General features: G+C 40.8%; 1 protein-coding gene across 1 annotated transcript in view; it reads right to left on the bottom strand.

The window, feature by feature from the left end:
* ankfy1 (ankyrin repeat and FYVE domain containing 1) overlaps positions 1–21,200 on the bottom strand; it is an 81,513-nt gene that overhangs the window by 20,344 nt on the left and 39,969 nt on the right. The window contains exons 8-15 of the mRNA XM_043718811.2: positions 15,384–15,588; positions 14,851–14,919; positions 14,551–14,747; positions 10,815–10,912; positions 7,506–7,728; positions 6,666–6,764; positions 6,097–6,250; positions 5,749–5,917 (exon numbers count right to left, since the gene is read on the bottom strand). Coding sequence (XP_043574746.1) covers positions 5,749–5,917; positions 6,097–6,250; positions 6,666–6,764; positions 7,506–7,728; positions 10,815–10,912; positions 14,551–14,747; positions 14,851–14,919; positions 15,384–15,588 — 1,214 coding nt within the window. The remainder of the gene's footprint in view (positions 1–5,748; positions 5,918–6,096; positions 6,251–6,665; positions 6,765–7,505; positions 7,729–10,814; positions 10,913–14,550; positions 14,748–14,850; positions 14,920–15,383; positions 15,589–21,200) is intronic.

The following is a 21,200-nucleotide window of genomic DNA, read 5'->3' as shown; positions in this document are numbered from 1 at the left end:
AGCTCCAAGTGTTTGAATGTTATAGAAATTATTTTGAAGTGTAGTCTCTGTTATGAAAAAAACAAAAAGATGATAACTTGCACAAATCCCACACACTGCATTAGGATAACAGTCAGTCAATCTGTTTTGGTAATAACTGATAGAGGAGTAAATATTAGCCAGGACACGGTGATCTGTTCTCTTCCATTAATACAATGGAATCTTAAATCTGGAGAGGGTAGATGGGACCTCAAAGTGCAGCTCTCCCAACTTAAAGATGTCGTCCAAGTCTCTGTAAAGGGACTTGAACCCGCAGCCTTGTAACAGAGAAGTAAGAGTGCATTACTGAGCCACAACAAACTGATATCAATAGTTCCTCCACACAACTGTTCACCGTTCACTCAAGTCTAAATCGGTTATGGTTTTTAAAAAGGCATCAATAGCAGTGCCATCATTAGTGGCATTCTAGCTGAATTTTTTCTGCATGGACCACATTACTTGACACCATTTGTGACAATCCAAACACAGTAAAATTATGCAGCATCCTTCCAATTGGAATGCTCCAATATACCCATCAAGCATCACAGTTACTACACAAACTACCAATGCTCTCAGTTGGAAGTCATTGCAAAAGATCTAAACAGTTATAGTACATTTTCCCTTCAGTGTTTACAGTGAGGCAAGTCACAAGGTGGAAGGCTCAAAGCTTCTGAAAGTTGCAGAATGTCAAGGCATGTTTTCATTCAATTCATATTGTCGTCATACATTTTATTTTAAAAAAAATGGACACCACCCAATCCTGATGCAAGCCAGATTACAAATTTTTCTATACTGTCTTGGCACAGAAATTGCAATTTTAGTGTGACAATGATTTAATTCAAGTTAGACAAGCTAAGACTAGTGGGTTTTGACATTACTGTATTTCATCAGGTGAAAGTTAAGCAAGATTTCTGCTTTTAGACTCTCTAGTGCAGCTAAAAAAGGAGAGCATGGTACAAAGTTATGTAGAAAATTAGTGGGGCCACATATACCAACATGCTCAATTCACAAGCTTACATGCTTTTACAGTTTTGGGAAGCACAGTGTTTGATTAAAAATCACCACCAGAGCCTATTCCAGCACAAATACAAAAAGTGATTTTCTTTTCTCAGGCAGAAAAACAACAGAGTGGGTGTGATTACACACATCCAGAATCTAACTCTCTTATTTCCAAAAAGGTCTATAATGGGTGTGATTTATCATCGTGGGTATATATTTTTTTAAAGAAACAGAGTCCAAGTCCAAAATGCTGGTCAGGTTATAAGTTTCTTATTGAACTCTTCTGGATTCATTGTTGCAGCAATTTCAGTATCAAGGGCTCATGAAATGACTGCACAGAGACCGGTATCCTATCACCAAGTCACCCTTTATTTACTGGTGCACAGGACACTGGCTGTGGTCAGCACTTGAACAGAGGAGATTCAAAATCTTCTGGTTATATTGGTCAGCCAGGACTTTCCGGGTTAACAACCAATCAAGGGCCTCGTAGTCAACAGGATTCACCTGGTCCCAATCACTATAATTCACATTACCAAAAGGAGTGAGCTATAGAGCATTTTGCATTGCCCCTTTCCCAGTCCCCATCTCCATTGGTACCAATATGACAGGTACAACCCTCCAGTAACTTGGTGACATTAGTTACAGGGAAGTGTTACCTAACCATTGCTCAAATGGTTCTTATAATGTAACACTTAACCCACATTCCATTTGCTGTTAGCAAAGTAATTTGAACAATGAAGGCTTACAAATCTGGCATATTCAATTTCAATTAATGATCTCTGAATTGGTTTATATGTAATTCAACACAACAGGCTGTGAACTTGCAATCCTCCTCAACGTGCAACGCGAACAAGGACAAGTAAATAAGTAAGACATTTAAAGCAAAGCTTAGTATCCATGAGAGATCAGAACTACCCAAAATGCACCACATTAGAAATCAGCTAGCATAATGGTGGATTTGGTATGAAGAATTGCTGGAGTCAGAAAAGGCAAACCCCATACAAGGTTTTATTTAGTTGATCATCTACTCTAGTGTTAAAGAAATTATACAGTCAGAAGCAAACTGAAATAAGAGAAAACTGCTGATCAAAATCTATAAGTCTGGTGTCCATATGCAAAACTTTTCCACCATCACATGACGATATCACGGCTGTGCTAGAGGAGGACACTATGGATGTCAATGGGGAGCGAGGCATTATGGGTGGAGCTGAGAAATAAGAAGGGTGCAGTCACACTGTTGGGGCTGTATTACAGACCTCCCAACAGTGAGCGTGAGGTAGAAGAACAAATAGGCAAACAGATTATGAATAGATGTAGAGGCAATAGGGTAGTGGAGATGGGAGATTTTAATTTTCCCAACATTGACTGGGATACACGTAACGTCAGAGGTCTGGGTGGGATAGAATTTGTAAGAAGCGTCCAGGAGAGTTTTCTAGAGCAGTATGTCAATAGTCTGATGAGGGAAGGGACCATATGGGACCTGGTACTGGGGAACGAGTCAGGCCAGGTAGAAGTAGTTATGGTGAGGGATTTCTTTGGGAACAGTGACCACAATTCTGTAAGTTTTCGAATACTCGTAGATAAAGATGAGAGTGGTCCTCAGGGAAGAGCACTAAACTGGGCCAAGGCCAATTGTATCAAAATTAGGCAGGAGCTCAGAAACGTGGATTGGAAACAGCTATTTGAATGGGAGTCCACATTTGATGTGTGGGAGACTTTCAAAAGATAGGTTAAGGACAGTGCAGGATAGGCATGTCCTGTTGAAGGCAGAGGATTGAAAAGGGCAAGATTCGTGAACCATGAATGACAGGAGAAATTGTACAACTAGCCAAGAGGAAAAGGGAAGTGTACATTAGACCTAGGCAGCTAAGAACAGAACGGGCCCTGGAAGAATGAGAAGAGTAGGACAAGTCTTAAACAAGGAATCAAGTGGGCAAAAGGGGTCATGAAATAGCTTTAGCAAGCAGAATATGGAGAATACCAAAGCATTTTATTCTTATATAAGCAGCAAGCGGGTAACTAGAGAAAGGATTGATCCACTAAATGATAACGAAGGAAGGCTGTGTGTCAAATCTGAGAGAATGGGTGAGATTTTGAATGATTACTTTGCAGTATTCATGTAGAGGAACATGAATCTTGAGATTAGAGATAGAAGTTTGATTAGTCTGGATCACGTTGACATAAGTAGGGAAGAGGTATTGGACAAATCCCTAGGACCAGATGGAATCTATCCCAGGTTGCTGAGGGAGGTGAGGTGAGGTGAGGGGAAATAGCTGGGGCCCTGACAGATATCTTTGTGGCATCCTTAAACACAGGTGAGGTGCCGGAGAACTGGAAGGTTGATCAAGAAGGGTAGTAGGGATATTCCGGGTAACTAATGACCAGTGAGCCTAACATCGGTGGTGGGAAAGTTGCTGGAGAAGGTATGGAGGGATAAGATCTATTTATATTTAGAAAAGAATGGGCTTATCAGCGATGGTTTTGTGCAGGGGAGATCGTGCCTTACCAACTTGATAGAGTTCTTCAAGGAAGTGACCAAGTTGATAGATGAAGGAAGGGCTGTTGATGTCATATACCTGGACTTTAGTAAGGTTCCCCATGGTAGACTAATGGAGAAAGTGAAGTCACATGGTGTGCAGGGTGGGTAAAGAACTGGTTGAGCAACAGGAGACAGAGAGTAGTAGTTGAAGGGAGTTTCTCGAAATGGAGAAAGGCGACCAGTGGTGTTCCACAGGGGTCAGTGTTGGGGCCACTGTTGTTTGTGATATACATAAATGATCTGGAAGAGGGCACTGTTGGTATGATCAGCAAGTTTGCAGATGACACGAAGATTGGTGAAGTAGCAGAAAGCATGAGGGACAGTCAGAGAATGCAGGAGGATATACATAGACTGGAGAGTTGGGTGGAAAAGTTGCAGATGGATTTCAACCCAGACGAATGTGAGGTGATGCATTTAGGCAAGTCTAATTCTAGAGCGAATTATACAATGAAGGGAAGAGCCTTGGGAAAAGTTGATGGGCAGAGAGATCTGGGAGTGCAGGTCCATTGTACCCTGAAAGTTGCTGAACAGGTGGATACAATGGTCAAGAAGGCACTATAGTATGCTTGCCTTCATGGGGTATTGAGTAGAAGAGCTGGCAAGTCATGTTAACATTGTACAAGACATTGGTTCGGCTGCATTTAGAATACAGCGTACAGTTCTGGTCACCACATTACCAAAAGGATGTAGACGCTTTGGAGAGGGTGCAGAGAAGGTTTACGAGGATGTTGCCTGGTATGGAAAGTACTAGCTATGAAGAGAGGTTGAGTAGGTTAGGTTTATTTTCAATAGAGAAAAAAAAAATTCAGGGGGACCGGATTGAGGTTGATAAAATCATGAAGGGTACAGACAAGGTGGACAGAGACAAGTTTTTACCCAGGGTGAAGGATTCAATAACGAGAGGTCACGCTTTCAAGGTGAGAGGTGGAAAGTTTAAGGGGATACACGCAGCAAGTACTTTACACAGAGGGTGGTGGGCGTTTGGAACATGTTGCCAGCAGAGGTGGTAGAGGCAGGCACGGTAGACTCATTTAACATGAGTCTGGATAAATGCATGGGTAGGTGGGGAGGAGAGGGATACAGATGCTTAGGAATTGCTTAGGTTTAGACAGTACAGTTGGATCGGCTCAGGCCTGGAGGGCCGAAGGGCCTGTTCCTAGGCTGTAAATTTTCTTTATTCTATCACTACCACGCTTCAAGAAATAGGCAGTTGACTAGAAAGAGGCAGATGACGACCCGAAAGCAGTCTTGAATTATTATTAAGGGGTTCAATTGGTTTAAAAATAGAGAAATTATTTCCAAATGAGTTGGGAGGGAGGGAGGGAGGGAGGAGTATATCTCAGACTAGGATCATAAGTCACCAGTAAAACATGAAACTCTAAAATTCTACACAAACCTCTTTACAAATGTTAAAATGCAGGACTCGTTATCTCACGGAGAAGGCGAAGTGAACAGATGATATTAAAAAGGAAGATCAATAGCTTGAGGTGAAAGGGATTAGATTCGATCCCCTACATTATGGAAACAAGCCCTTTGGCTCAACAAGTCCACACTGACCCGCCAAAGAGTAACCCGCCCAGACCCATTCCCCTACCCTACATTTACCCCTGACTAATGCACCTAATTAGTACAGGCAATTTAGCATGGCTAATTCACCTAACCTGCACATCTTTGGATTGTGGGAGGAAACCGGAGCACTCGGAGGAAACCCACGCAGACACGGGGAGAATGTGCAAACTCCACACAGACAGTTGTCATAGGCTGGAATCGAACCTGGGTCCCTAGTGCTGTGAGGCAGCAGTGCTAACCACTGAGCCACCATGCCACCCTTAGAAGACTACATCAATAAGCAAGATGAATAGAATACAAGAGAACGTGTGTAGAGGTTTAATAAGCATTGACTAGATGAGGTTTGCAGTGTACAAACTGGCTGTTCAGCCGATCAAAGCACAATATTTTTAAGCAAGCAGAATACATAGCGTGATGCTTGGTAGGACTGAGAAAACTTGAACTAACAATGGGTTTCATGTTCCTGACAGGGGGAGGTTACTGGCTTGACACTACTATTTTAACATCCAAAAGGTTGGGATGTTTTACAGCAAAAAATTAAATTGTATTTTCAATCTTTACTGCATGGACCTGGAGTACTTGATGCTATGAAAAGGGTTCAGCCCAGCATCAAGTGCACTTACCAAGGTGGAGGCAATGTCCTCAAGCCCACTCTCCAGGGCGAGCCACAATGGTGCATTTCCCTTCTCATCCGGTACAGACATATCTGCACCACGGGTACAAAGAGCATCAACCACAAGTGGTAACTGGTTCTTGATGGCCAACTGAAGAGCTGTCTCACTGTCACGGGTTCTGACAAAAATAAAACAATCAAGACAAAAAAAAAAGAGAAACGATTAAGAAATATTTGTTATGGGGAAAAGGTTAGTAATGAAAACAGAATTAGAATAAGCTGATTAATTGTGCAAAAAGATATAGATTACTCTCTACAATTTCCTTCTGCACAATGTATTATGCAGTAACTTACTTACCGAATATTTATATCAGCTTGGTGTTCAAGGAGGAAGAGGGCACTCTTGCTGTCTTGCCTCTGAATTGCCATGTGCAGTAGAGTCTGACCATCTGACATGCAGTCATTAATGGCAGCCCCTGAACCCAGCAGCTGAGCTGCGATTGTATGCATGCCTGAAGGGAGAGTACAGTTAGTCTGGTGGTTAAACCTTTAGACTTCACATTGCAGAGAAGTCATGGGATTATTTAAAAATGCAACTTGCGATTTCTTTCCTAAAAAATTCTTAGTCACCCCAGAGATCTTTTAAATTGACTGATGTGGATTAAGCGGAGCCATATTTCGCAAAAAAGATATAGGGTAATGTATTTTGACTGCAAAGTAACCTACCAACTTATCAAATCGCTATCTCTAACAACACCAAATCGGATCATGACAGTTTATAGACATCTTCCTGCCCCTTCACATCAGGATTACCCCAGGTTACAAGAACACTCACTGCACTGAAACAAATATTTATAAAGAATTTCCAAAAAGTCAGTCACAAGGATAAAAGGAAAGGAGCTTAACACAATGTATATTCATAGGTACCTGTCCATAGAGCCAGCCCAAGGACTGTTTGATCTCTTGAATCTTTGAGACTGAAGTCAGGAATGATTTGTAGGTTACTGGTAGCATGAAGTGCATTTGCTGAGTTGAATAATAAAAAAAACATTAGTCTTCTTCACCTCTCAGTTTTTCAGATCAAAAAGCCAGTTTCAATTACGATTGGCATAAAATGATTGGACCGAAGCAAAAGTTCAAAAGCAACTATTTAACTGTCAGGTCTTGAAGTGGTCAAATCTCGCCAACTTTGTAAGCATGTTACAAAGCTATGTCCCAAAATATTTTACATAAATGTTTATATAGACATGCTTTGGAAATTTAAATTACTTCTGAAATATTAAATGGTTTTGTATTTCTATGGCAATGCTTTAAAGTACATCACAATATTTCATCAAACCACAGAAACAAAGTCATCGACAATAGTTATTTTAAAATCAATCTGTTTGGGGTATGTTATTATATACCGCGAGCGGGTGGAAATTTATACCCAATCTCCTGGCCCACAGGGAGGGATACTACCAACTCGCTATAAGACCCACATTGTGATAGTGCAAATTGATCTTATTTCGTAGAGTATCAAAGTTTTATCAAGAATAAAACTTTTAAAGTTATGACTAGGCAAATCCACAACAAAAACTTTTGAGGTGGGAAGGAGTGGCTGAAATAAAAAGGGAGAGTCTGGAGATCCAAATCAAAACCTTAAGTTTGCCTCTCAATGTGGCCAAGCAATGCTCAACCGTCTATAGACAAGTTACCGTTCCCTCACAATTAGGAATGATAATGATACCAAGGTGGTTAAGATTAGTGAGGGAGAAGCAACCCTACCTTTCTGCTCCAATATCACCGACACCACATCAGGATGGTTATGTGCTATTGCCATGTGAAGTGGTGTCTGCAGGGAGAGACCATCCTGAGAGTCTTGCGACAAACCTGTACCGACAGAAAGCGGTCGCTTGGTTTGAATGTTGGGATTCGCTCCATGCTGTAGTAGTTCTACCGTGAGATTTGCCAAGCCACGACGACATGCTGTGTGCAGGGGAGTTTCACCCTAGATAAAAGCACAGCAAAAGGGAAGGGAGAGATGGACAGGGAAATGAAGAACAGTGCAGTCATAGATTTTACCATGGGATGTAAATTAATTTTTTTAGAGAAAAAAAAGTCTGAATTTGTGCTACACAGAGTTGCTCAGTGAGGAACAGTCAATGTATGCAGCCTTTAAGGCTCTATGACAGGTTAGCATTTGATATGGAAAATAATTTTCACCTGCTAATCTCAATGTATATTTTGTAACAAATATTAAAAAAAGGACCATTGGTACCAAATCGACAATCTTTGCGCCCAAAACAGAAATTAACTGGAATGAAACAAGGCAGCCAATCAGCTTGCACCTTTATTTGGATAGCTTAGAAAGAGCTATCCAAATTGCCCACTTTCCTACACTTTTCCCATATCCCCACAATTAATTTCCTTATTATGCGACTTTACGAAGGGCAAAAATAGGAAGAACTGGAATTGACTTTATCCAATTTCATTTCCAAATCCTTAAAATATTGCTCTCAATACACTTTTAAGCAATGCTTTCCAAATCAAATAGCTACACTTAAACAAGAATGTTTGGCCAATACCCACAAAACTGTACTCTGGCTATTGATGTTGCTACCTTTAACGACAGTCTCTCACTATCTACTCTATCATTTTGACCATCTCTTTAAACCTCCCCCTTAATGGTCGTCTGTTCTGACTACACCAATTCCAGCTGCATCTTCACTTAACTGAAATCTTTCAATGCTGATCCTGTCCTCCTTTGTAAGATGTGGAGGAACAGACAATGCAACATAGGTATAGTAAGGCCTATTCTGCAGATAACTCTAGTTCTGAAAAATTCAGGTCATAAACTATAAATTAATTTTGTCAAAGCTGAAGATATGGGTTGGGGGCAAGAGTTCAATCATGATCCAAACAAGGAACAAGAGGCGGCCATTCGGCCTTTTGAGTCTGCTTCACCATTCAACATAATCATGGTTGATCTAAACTTTAATCTCAACTCTACATTCCTGCATAGCCCCAATAATCTTTCATCTGCTTGATAAGCAAAAATCTCGACCTCTGCCACAAAAATATCTAAAGATTCTGTAACAGCCACTTTTTGAGGAAGGAAATTCTAAAAAGACTCAACACAAAAAAAAGTGTGTTTTGTTGGGGTCTCAAATGTGCCTCATTTTTAAACCATGACCACAGTCCTGGATTCTCCCAGAAGAGGGAACATCCTTTCAACATGCACCTGGCTAAGCACCTTCAAGATCTCATAGTCCCACTTGACTACAGGGCTGTTCTCAATCTCTCGAGCGCGAAAGGGTGAGACGGACAACTGGCAGTGGCATAACCTGGGGGTAGTCATAGCTCAGACAAAGGGAGAGGTTGAGAAGGAAGGCCCTTCATGGTAAACTCCAGTTGCGTTGGAGTTGAACCCATGTTGTTAGGGCCTCTCTACATTGCAAACCAGCTACTCAGCAAACTGGGTTAGTGAATCTTCTCTGAACTGCTTCCAATGCATTAACATCCTTCTGCAAGTGTGGTGACCACACTGTATACTGTTGAGGCCAATGTTTTTCTTTATTGTTTTCATTTTTGATTTGGGACTACAAACTGTAGTTGAGAATCAAAAAAAACTTTGAACTTTGAGCAGCAGCTTATTTTGAAAAGGAGGAAAATGCAAACCAACTGAGGTTTGCATATGTGGGAACTAGCCTGGAAAGATAACGCATTCATTACTGTAAAATGACTGCAGACATTTCGGTACCGGGACATTTTAAACTCAAGGACTGGCGGTTGGTTGGATGTAGCATTGGTCATTGTAGGGGAGGCCAGTGCTGGCCGGCAAATCTCAATGTGGGGAAAAAGGTTAGCCATAGACTGATTGGTTTCGACTTGGTTTTTGGGGTAGAAGGCTATGTGCTCAGAAGCTGCTGGACTGCAAGGCTGTACTCTAGTTTTACTCGAGTTTTCTATGCAATTACAAGAATTGTGGAACTTCTGGAGAAAATAATCAGTTTATAAGAAATAAAGTGAATGTTCATTAGATCCTGCTGGAAGCTGTTTGCATTAACCAGTGACTTGAGAATTTGAATAAGACGCAATCTTTTGTCCCTGCAATATAAATGCAGCACTCAGGGTTCCACAAAGACCAGATATTCAAGTGTTGAAACTGGCCAGTTACAACTCATTTTGTTTTTAATTTATCCCTTAACTGGGTCTGAGTTGGGGTAATGGAGTTGGGTTTAAATCATGAACATTAAATTAGATTATCTTAGTGCTTAATATTGTAACTTTAACAGAGCAAAGCTAAGAATAAACTGCTAGATCTATTTAAGTTATAAAACTTTGGTGGCTAATATCTATTCTTCTTCAAGTCTGGTTAGGAAAAATTGGGCAATTTGAGTCTCGAATGTTTGGGATTTACACCAGTGAAATTAGTGATAGACTGTTTTGGTTTGGTTTGCTCTTGCTGCCCAACAGTCTGCCAGATGAGTCCCACCAATGCCCTGTATAACTCAAGCATAATCTCCCTTCTCTTACATTCAATTCCAATTCAGTCAACTAGTGGCACATTTTGTAGTAGGGTCAATTGGAAGTGTAGAAATACATAGATATCTGGAAAGGGAGATACAGATTAGCCTGTAGCTAAGACTCGATGTTCAAGTCCCTCTTTTCCAATTCAAATCTTGTCCACATGTTCAATCAGGGTGACTGGATAACAAAACAGGGGAGAAGTTTTTTGGTCAATTTCTCCTTTCGCCCTAATTTAGACAAGCTGTCATAAATCAAATCTTTGGGGTTCTTCTGTCTGACTGATTTGTCAACATGCTAAGTGGTATATTCACCCATTAACTGAGGGAAACATGCACTTGCTCTGAGCATATGCAAAGCTACTTAAGCAGTTTTATTCTCCACTTCAGCTACTCTATGTTAAACTCCGTTCTATGTAATCAATTGAGAGACAAAGCAAACACAGCCCATACTCAACAGAAGTTGTGAACCATTCATGTACTGTATTTGGATAAATGATATGATGTTTTTTCCCTCCATTTATAAGTTAAAGACAATTCCTTAAAATATTAACTTCAAAAGACTCACCAAGTGATTGGTGTGGTTAACCTTAGCCCCGTGAGCAACCAAGAAGAGTGCAGCAGCTTCATTTTCAGTCTCCGATGCTCTTTGCATTAGACAATTCCCTAGCAGAGTGAAATGTGGTTCACTATGTTAGAAGCCTCTAAAGAGTATAATAGGTTGGAAAGATATCCCATTGATTACTACTTTACATTTAGATAATTGACACCTCAATTTATACTCAACATCTAGTATCACAAGTTTTATGTATTGCTAACATTCTATAGCAATTTACAGGGTGAGTCAAGACTGAGCTGAAGGTTAGAGGCTGAGGAATAATTAAAACAAATTCAGTCACCATTTTAAAGGCCATACATTCTATTATTAACTGAATATCTAGAATTTACCTTGTTAGTCAAATAGTAACCTTTGTTACAATTTTGGAAAGTTTGCAGAATTATCTGTAATACAGAGGAGCTTCACATTTGTCACAGAATAAAGCCAGTGTTAAGAACCAGCATGGAGTCTTTTACCATGGGGAGGCTGTTACACTCCAACTACCAGAGCTCCACATGAAAAAGGAGACTCTTGCTTCTATCACCTGCATTAGGCGTATGAGTGCAGGCTAATAATCAACTTGTTAGGCAGTGTTATAAATGCCCATTACAAGGCCTTCAAGTCCTGAGGTAAGACTGGAACCTGATCTTCTAGGTCAGAGGTAGGGATACTACCACTGTCACAAAAACTCCCTTCACAAACTGGCTTCAACACTACTGGCAATTACAACGACTGTAGGGATTCTATAACTCAGGAGTTTCTTCCAGACCAGGGTGCCTCATAAATTGAAACGACGGAGTTGCTGTTAGTAATCATAGGTATTTATACTGGAAAAATTGCAAGCAGCACATGCAGATGCAATGCTCTTGGAAATAATTCCAAAAATGACTTTCAAGCCACAGGCACAGATGTGAGAAGTGTTTAAACATTAACATGCTAAAAACAACCAACCAGAGATATATTCTGGAAAGTTGTGTGAATAACTCAGACAATAAAGAGTTGGTGTTTTCCCTGAAGTGGCCAAACAGTGAACTGGGGTGTTTGGAAAGCTACATCAGAACTGCTGCAGCTCAAACAATACAGGTTCACAGAAATTTCCCTCATTGATATTACATTCGAGCTTCATGAGTAGCTAATGACTCCTAAACAAACCTACTGTGCCCGAGTAAAGAACATCATATTGTGGAACAGCGGAACTATTCAATGATAAACATGCTGAAGGCGAATACCGTGGTTGTGCAGCAAGAGCTTAAAATTATCAACAATTTAAACTGACCTTCATACTTCAGTTACAATATAACTTTAACATGAACCAAAATTACAATAGTTTCTTCATTTAGGAATTAGCAACTTGCGTGCTTCCAGAAGAAATCATAACACTTTCAAATCATTAGGTTATAGAGATACACTTCAATTTTGGAGAAACAAAAGCCATAACTAAGCCACAATAAGATGAGGGAAACTTAAATAACCTTTAGACTCTCATAAATGTTACCCAACTCAAAATGTTAACACTTCTTCTCTCCGCTGAAGCGGTGTGACCAGCACGAAACATGATTAAATGTGTTCTCAACCAGTTATGATTGTCATCAGGCACAAACTAAACCATTTCTCTCAAAGGATAGCAAGCTAAAGGTAACATTTTTTAATATGATTAGATGTTAAATTGTTTGTTCAGCTGGACATAAAACATCCTCCATCACCTTACTGAAGCACCGACTGAGTTTTACAGCGCACTGGCTTCCATTTATCTGCCAGCTTATACCTGCATAAGCCAAATGAGTCACTAATCTTTACTGTGCCATACATCAGCTTCCACATTCCCAATTTCTCCAAAGCATTTTTGGATATCGCAAAGTCAGAGGTCAGAGCAGAAATAGTAGGCCATTCAGCCCATCAAGTCTGCTCCACCATTCAATGAGATCACGGTCAACCTGATAATCCTCAACTTCACTTTCGTGCCTTTATCCATGTAATCTTTGCTTCTCTTACTGATTAGAAAAATTATTTCAATCTTGAATCTATTTAACTATCAAGTCTCTACATTAAAGAATTCCAGATTCACTATCCTTACCTTTGCCTTAATTTCAGAATGAGGTGCTGCTCATGTGTCCTTTGGTCCTAGACTCTCCCACAAGGCATAACCACCTCTCCACATTTACCCTATCAAGCCCTTACGAACCTGATATTTTCAATAACGTCAACTCATTCTTCAAAACTCCAATGAGTATTAGCCCAACCTCTCCTCAAGACAGTCGCTCCATACCCAGGATCAGCTAAGTGAATCTTTTCTGGACTGCCTGCAATGCTGGTGTATCTGTCCTTAGATAATGGGTGCTCACAGTATTCAAAAGTCATCAAACTAGCATAGTTTAGAATTGTTTTAGCAAGACCTCCTTATTTTCATATTCCATTCCCTTTGAAATAAAGGCCAGCATTCCATTTGCCTTTCCAATACCTGAACTTGGTGCTAGCTTTTTGCAGTTCATGCAGAAGAACTTCCAATCCTTTTGAGCTGCAGTTTTGTCTTTCCCCATTTAAATATTATTCAGCTCCTCTACTCTTCCACCTAAAGTACATAACATCTATTTCACCTGCCAAGCTTTTGTCAACTCTTAACTGGTGTGCATCCTTTTGTAGATGGTGACATCCTCATCACCACTCTTCTCAGCTATTTTCATTTTATCCTTAAACTAGGCAATAGTACATTCACTGAGGAACATACGTTATAAATACTTGTGGTCCCAGCAATGATCCCTGTGGCAATCTGCCAATTACAGCTGTAATAATTTGCCAAACAGGATTGCCCTTCAAGATGCTATATGACTCTACTCGACTAGATTATGTATTTCTCCATGCTCTACCATTAAATCCTTTAGACTCTAACATTACCCGAATAAACAGAAGTTAAGGTGACTGGCCTACTTTTTTTTTAAATCTGACCCCTTTTGTACAGCAAATGACATTGGTTGTCCCAATTCTGACTTTTCCAAAATCGAAGGACTCTTGGAAGATTACTAATAGACCACTATCACTAGAGCTAACTCCTTTACAATTCTATATATAAAAACCCATCAATCTTTAGACGCATTAGTACACCTAGTACATTTCTCTAGTGATATTGATTGGAATGTTATTTTTGGAATCCTCAGTCTTCATGGTAGAGGCCAATATTTATTCAACTCCTCAGCCACTAGCCTGTATTCACTCTGGCCCTATTCTTTGTTTCTAAATAAACACATTGTCCACCTTCGCATTACTTGCTAGTTTCCCCTCAATTTATTCTGTTTTTGGGTCATCTTTTGTGGGCTTTTAAAGTGTTCCTACTTCTCTGGTTTACCACTAATTTTTACCATATTGTATTGGCCAACTTGGTTTGATTAGAAAAGATAGATAATTGCTGTATGCATCCTGACAAGCTACTGCTCATGACTGTATATATGCATCACTTCCCTGGATGGATGCAGCTCCATTCAAAGGCTGGCTCCAGTCCCAAGTTTGATGCCCATCCCCTGCATCACCAGCTTATAGAAACTGCAGTTTATCCTGTAGACCTTGCAAACGAACAGTTCCGCTGATTTTTCTCTGCACTGCAAAACCAGCTTGTTGCAGTGCACATCACATTGTTGGCTATGGTACAACTGAAAGGTGAGGACTGGTCTGTACACATGTAATTTTCCTGCTGGTGTATTTGCTAGTTTCTCACCCTTTGCATCTGGTGCATCTGGATTACTACCCCGTTTAATTAGTTTTGCTGCAAAACTATTCTCATCAAATGAAGTGCCATTCACAACTGGAACATCATCAAATGGGTTCACCGACTGATCGGAGTCCACTGTTATATCCTGGAGTGCTAACCACAGCGCCGTGCTTCCTTCATGGTCCTTCAGCTCCAGGTCAATTCTGCAAAAATACATTTGCCAAAGACATTTTAGAAAACAATTACACTTCAAGAAGCCAAGTGCTTTCAGAAGAAGCAATGAAGAAATTAGTGATTCATACGTACTGTTTACATTGCAGTAGCTGTGTGAAAACATACTCATTGCCTGCCAGTATAGAAGTGTGTAAAGGTGTCCTGTGTAAACAAGGAAGAGATCTCAGTGGAAGGAGTTAACAACCAATACATAGCTTTTGTAACAGTACTGCTGCACAATTTGACCTAATAAAGACGTTTTTAGCAAATTTTCAACTAAACAATGCATCATTCACAGGATTAAAGCAACCAGTTTGTTTGCGGCTCCTTCAAAAAGGTCAGTTGGATTTGGACAGGTTGTACGATTAAGGTCAGGGCCCCAATTCCAAAAAAGGGAGGATGACAACTAGACGGTGTTGCTACTTCTACTTAGTACAACAACTGCCAGTACAACTTAAATGGACCTACAGCGCTCCACAACAATGATCAAGCAGAAAGCATAGCAGTGACAAGGAAAAAGAAAGGAGGGCGAAAACATACAAGTGGAGAAATACTGGTAGAACACACACTTCGTTCCAAATTATCCCAATATAGGAAGCTAGATAGGAGAGACAACTGCTGCTCACCGTCCTTTGCTATCCTGCATGTTTGAATTGGCTGATGCTTCCAAAAGCGCTTGTGCGATACGTGCCATTCCTGCCATTGCTTCTACTGAGTGCTTTTTCAGACTGTACGAGGCCACTAGGTGAAGAGGCGTCTCCTGCTGTCCATATGTAGCTGCATTCACACGAGCACCATTGCGAATTAGGAAGCTAGCTGAAAATTCATCACCTGTATTAAAGGGTTCCCAAAAATATTTGGTTCAAATTTAAATGTGATAAGGCTGTATAAAAACTTATGAAAAATAAAGATATTTTGCAGAAATGTACATAATATAGTTTGCAATGTTCCAATTAGCTTGAAACAGTTTGACAAGTAAAGGAACACAGTAGTGTTCTATACTGTCCAAACTGGGAAGCAGACTATCAAAAGAATAGATTACAGAGCAGCCTGGTTTGATGCAAGGGAAATAAAATCTAGTAAAAATGTAGGAAGATTAGATAGGTGAACTGGATGTACAAAACCCAATATAATCAGTACAGCATTGTAATTACCAAATATTTCTGTGGATGCTGTAATTGGAGCAGACAACCAGATCAATGTTTCATCTACACAGTGAAATGACTTCAGGTTCAAAAAGTCAAATACACAAATTCCTAATTATCAGGAAGGCATGGGCTACCAGTAGGTAGAACCCAGAACTAGTCTAAGCCCAACTTTCTACTTTAGTAGGGCAGAATTGCATAGAAATCTTTTACTTTTGCAGGAAACTAGTTTGAGACAAATATATTTGGCATAATAAAGCCACTCCAATACATGAACAGAATTCCACCAGTTAAAACATGCACATTCCAATTTCCTCTCAGCACTCGATAGATACTTTCATTATTCCCCTCTAATTCCACTCAAATCAAACCAATACAGCACACCAAGACAGCAATATCACTCTGTTCTCAGTAAACACAAGTGTTGGAGTATGATTCAATTGTTTGGCTCAACTAATATTTAATTTGATGTTGTTTTTGTGGAGGATAATGGATTCTGACACCAACAATGTGAATTTTAAATCTTACGCCAAGTGGGAAACAAATGGCTCTTCAATGTTCCATGTGTGCTAGGAAAAAGGATCAACACCACTGTAAACAAGATTGAAATTTTAACATTTCTGGGATGTTTGACATTCAAACGGATTGTTCAGAATACTGAAGAATGGTCCAAGTTTGCACTTAGTTGAAAAATTGCTCCAGTTCTAAAGATTAGCAATTAACTACAAAGTTAAAGAATTAAACCCCACTTGGCACAAGTTTTAGAATTCACATGTTGGTGTCAGATTCCATACACCTCCACAAACAATAAATTAAATATTAGTTGAGTCAAACAATTGAATCATGCTCCTACACTTGCGTTTACTGAGAACAGAATGATATTGCTGTTTTGGTATGCTGTATAGTACATATACAAAATGTAAGTGCCATAAGTCCATGTTAGTACTTCCATCACATCCCAATATAGCTTCGAGTCCTTTCTCCACATAATTTTCCAGCTTTGCCATTTATCAGCTAGTTTTAAATACTCTAAATAGAGTCAGAGGTGTACAGCACAGAAACAGACCCTTGGGTCCAACCCGTCCATGCCGACCAGATATCCCAAACCAATCTAGTCCCACCTGCCAGCACCTGGCCCGTATCCCTCCAAACCCTTCCTATTCATATACCCATCCAAATGACTTTTGAATTTTGCAATTGTAACAGCCTCCACCACTTCCTCTGGCAGCTCATTCCATACATGGACCACTGTGTGAAAAAGAGGCCTCTTCGGTCCCTTTTATATCGAGCGCCGGCTTTGACCGTCACATCACCATCTTCTCCCCGAAGGGAAGGTTATACCAAGTAGGATATGCTTTTAAGGCTATAAACCAAGGTGGCCTCACTTCAGTCGCTGTTCGTGGAAAGGACTGTGCTGTAGTTGTTACACAAAAGAAAGTGCCGGATAAGCTATTGGATGCCAACACAGTCACTCACCTATTCAGAATAACTGAAAACATAGGATGTGTAATAACAGCGGACAGCAGATCCCAGGTACAGAGAGCTCAATATGAAGCTGCAAATTGGAAGTACAAATATGGCTATGATATCCCAGTGGACATGTTGTGCAAACGGATTGCCGATATTTCCCAAGTATATACACAGAATGCTGAAATGAGACCTCTGGGATGCTGTAAGCAACTTCTTTATGCGTCACAGATAGAAGTTTGATTACTCAATCACATTGACAAAAGTAAGGAAGATGTGTTGGGTAGGCTAGAAGTTAAGGTGGACAAATCCCCAGGAGCAGATGTGATCTATCCCAGGATGCTGAGGGAGGCGAGAGGGGAAATAGCTGGGACGCTGACAGATATCTTTGTGGCATCCTTAAACAGAGGTGAGGTGCCAGAGGACTGGAGGGTTGTTCATGTTGTCCCCCTGTACAAGAAAGGTAATAGGGATATTCCAGGTTACTAGAGTGAGCCTGATGTCAGTGGTGGGAAAGTTGCTGGAGAAGGTACTGAGGGATAAAATCTACTTATATTTGGAAAAGAATGGGCTTATCAGTGATAGGCAACATAAAGAAAAAAAAATATAGATAAGCTGCAGAACTGGGCAGAAAGGTGGCAAATGGAGTTCAATGTAGCTAAGTGTGAGGTGATTCACTTTGGTAAGAGTAATAAAAAGATGGGGTACTGGGCTAATGGACGGATACTTGGTAGTGTGGATGAGCAGAGGGATCTTGGTGTCCATGTACACAGATCTTTGAAAGTTGCCACCCAGGTAAATAGTGCGGTGAAGGCATATGGCGTACTGGCTTTTATTGGTAGAGGAATTGAGTTCCAGAGTACTGAGGTCATGTTGCAGTTGTATAAGACTCTGGTGCGGCCGTATCTGGAGTATTGTGTGCAGTATTGGTCGCCATACTATAGGAAGGATGTGGAAGCACTGGAACAGGTGCAGAGGAGGTTTACCAGGATATTGCCTGGTATGGTAGAAAGATCATATGAGGAAAGGCTGAGGCACTTGGGGTTGTTTTCATTGGAGAAAAGAAGGTTTAGGGGTGACTTGATAGAGGTGTACAAGATGATTAGGGGCTTAGATAGGGTCGACAGTGAGAATCTTTTTCCACGTATGGAGTCAGCTATTACAAGGGGGCATAGCTTTAAATTAAGGGGGGGGTAGGTATAGGACAGACGTTAGGGGTAGGTTCTTTACTCAGCGAGTCGGGAGTTCATGGAATGCCCTGCCAGTAGCAGTGGTGGACTCTCCCTCATTATGGGCATTTAAGCAGGCATTGGATAGGCATATGGATGATAGTGGGCTAGTGTAGCTTAGGTGGGCTTGGATCGGCGCAACATCGAGAGCCGAAGGGCCTGTACTGCGCTGTATTCTTCTATGTTCTATATCTTTCCCATTTCACCCTAAACCTATGCCCTCTAATTCTGGACTCCCCCACTCCAGGGAAAAGACTGTCTATTTATCCTATCCCTGCCCCTCAATTTTGTAAACCTCTAAGGTCACCCCTCAGCATCCGACACTCCAGGGAAACCATTTGATAACAATTATAGCATTTTTCTGCTGAGCTCCCTCAACAGCCTGAAAACACTTTCCCTCCAAAATTTGAAGGTTTCATGCTTTCCTGTAGAGGTTGTTACTGAAACAGCAGTTGGGCACAGACACGAATGGAGTCAGTACCCTGGGAGGGCAGGTGGGAAACTGTCTGGAGACTGCCTCGTATCAATTCCTAACTAGCAGGTAAATCCCTGCTGTCAAAGAATTGCTGTCATTTCCAGGAGGAACTGAGGGATGCTGAAAGCAAGCTGCAAACGTTTTCTAAAAATAAAATACACAAATCCAACTTTACTGAGTTGCCAGTTAAAACTATTTATGTGCGAAGTTGGGGCAGTTGACAGGCATTACAATTTAGAAATTTCCAATGCATAACCATCCAAGCATGGGAGAACAAAAAATGTTGGGTCTGAAAGCAGAAAGAAATTAATGATGGAAGGTCACTGATCTGCTGTATCAATGCCCTCTCCACACGTTGCCTTAATTCCTGAATATTTACAGCAGCTTGTTTTTCTCTAATTCCAAATTAATGCTACATTCCATTGCATCAAGTGGCTCAAGGTCAGAACAAAACTTTTATTAACAAACTGCACAGCAACCACAACTCCTCTTCCCTCCACAAGATGGCAATCTGTATATGCTATTTAAGCAACCCTGGATACAGCTGGCAAAACTAATAGTGTTCTAAGATTCAAATGCAAGCTTATTCTTTGCAGTTATATGCAAAACCTTCACTTGTATACAATTAAAAGTTATACCCCCAATATAAAGTAGCCTCAGGCTGTTTCTCAACAAATCATAACACCACAATATAGTTAATTTTGCACTAACGCCAAACAAGTAATGGAGACTCATGCAGATAATATAACTGTTCAAATGACAAATGATAAATCAAAGATTTTTTTTGTCTGCTGTCAGAGGTCAGCAATCTCATTAAGTAGCCAAAATCTCAAAACTGGTGGGCGAACCACGTTTTCAAACCAAATGCCAAGCCTCTAGCCCTCCATACACAATACTTCACTTTTCCAAGCTTCATCAGTTCAGTGATGCCCTCCACTTCCTATAAATCTGTTCATTTAAACCTCATCCACTCCTATTACAAGATTCCCAATTAGCTTTTAGTTCCAGAGTGAGTATATCTGAAGCAGACTTGTTCAATCAGCCACCAAATGTGACTGGCCTGAATGGTGTGCCAACAGGTCAACTCACCTCTCTGCCAAAGCCACCTTTTCTTCACTAATGGTCTCCTTTATCCACTCTCCAAATGCAAGGAGCTCATGGGAGTTGGGAGCTTGTCACCCAGATTAATTCTAACCAGTCAGTCAGAAGTCTGCCCTTTCTCTCAACTCCACAAGAATCACAGGCTTAAGTTCTCAGCTCTACCCCATGAGTAACCCTCGTTCCCAAAAGGCAACTACTTTTTTTTGGCTGCAGGCCTACAGAATAAATGCACCCCACCTTTCTGATATTTACATTCATTCTTCAGGTATGTGGGCCTCTCTTACTTGGTTATAGAACATAGAACAATACTGCACAGAACAGGCCCTTTGGCCCACAATGTTGTGACAAACATTTGTCCTAGCTTAAGCACCCATCCATGTACCTATCCAATTGCTGCTTAAAGGTCGCCAATGATTCGGACTCTGCCACTCCCACAGGCAGCGCATTCCATGCCCCCACCACTCTCTGGGTAAAGAGCCTACCCCTGACATCCCTCCTATACCTTCCACCCTTCACCTTAAATTTATGTCCTCTTGTAATACTCTGTTGTACCCGGGGAAAAAAGTCTCTGACTGTCTACTCTATCTATTCCCCTGATCATCTTATAAACCTCTATCAAGTCACCCCTCATCCTTCACCGTTCCAATGAGAAAAGGCCTCGCACTCTCAACCTATCCTCGTGCGACCGATTCTCCATTCCAGGCAACATCCTGGTAAATCTCCTCTGCACCCTCTCCAAAGCTTCCATATCTTTCCTAAAATGAGGCGACCAGAACTGCACACAAATGTGGCCTTACCAAGGTCCTATACAGCTGCAACATCACCTCACGACTCTTGAATTCAATCCCTCTGCTAATGAACGCTAATACACCATAGGCCTTCTTACAAGCTCTATCCACCTGAGTGGTTCTACTCATGACTGGAGCATCTTCAGTGTGGTTTTCTCTTCCTCCCCTTCCACTTAACCTCATGAGTCACTGAGAAGAACCACTTTGCCCCTCTTCTTTTCAATTAAGATTGTCCTTA

This window comes from Chiloscyllium plagiosum, unplaced genomic scaffold, assembly GCF_037043375.1.
Source record: "Chiloscyllium plagiosum isolate Xiang-an unplaced genomic scaffold, Cpla_swu_hap1 HiC_scaffold_31, whole genome shotgun sequence".
In the NCBI taxonomy this organism is placed as follows: Eukaryota; Metazoa; Chordata; class Chondrichthyes; order Orectolobiformes; family Hemiscylliidae; genus Chiloscyllium; species Chiloscyllium plagiosum.
This window is presented reverse-complemented; position numbering and strand designations above follow the sequence as displayed.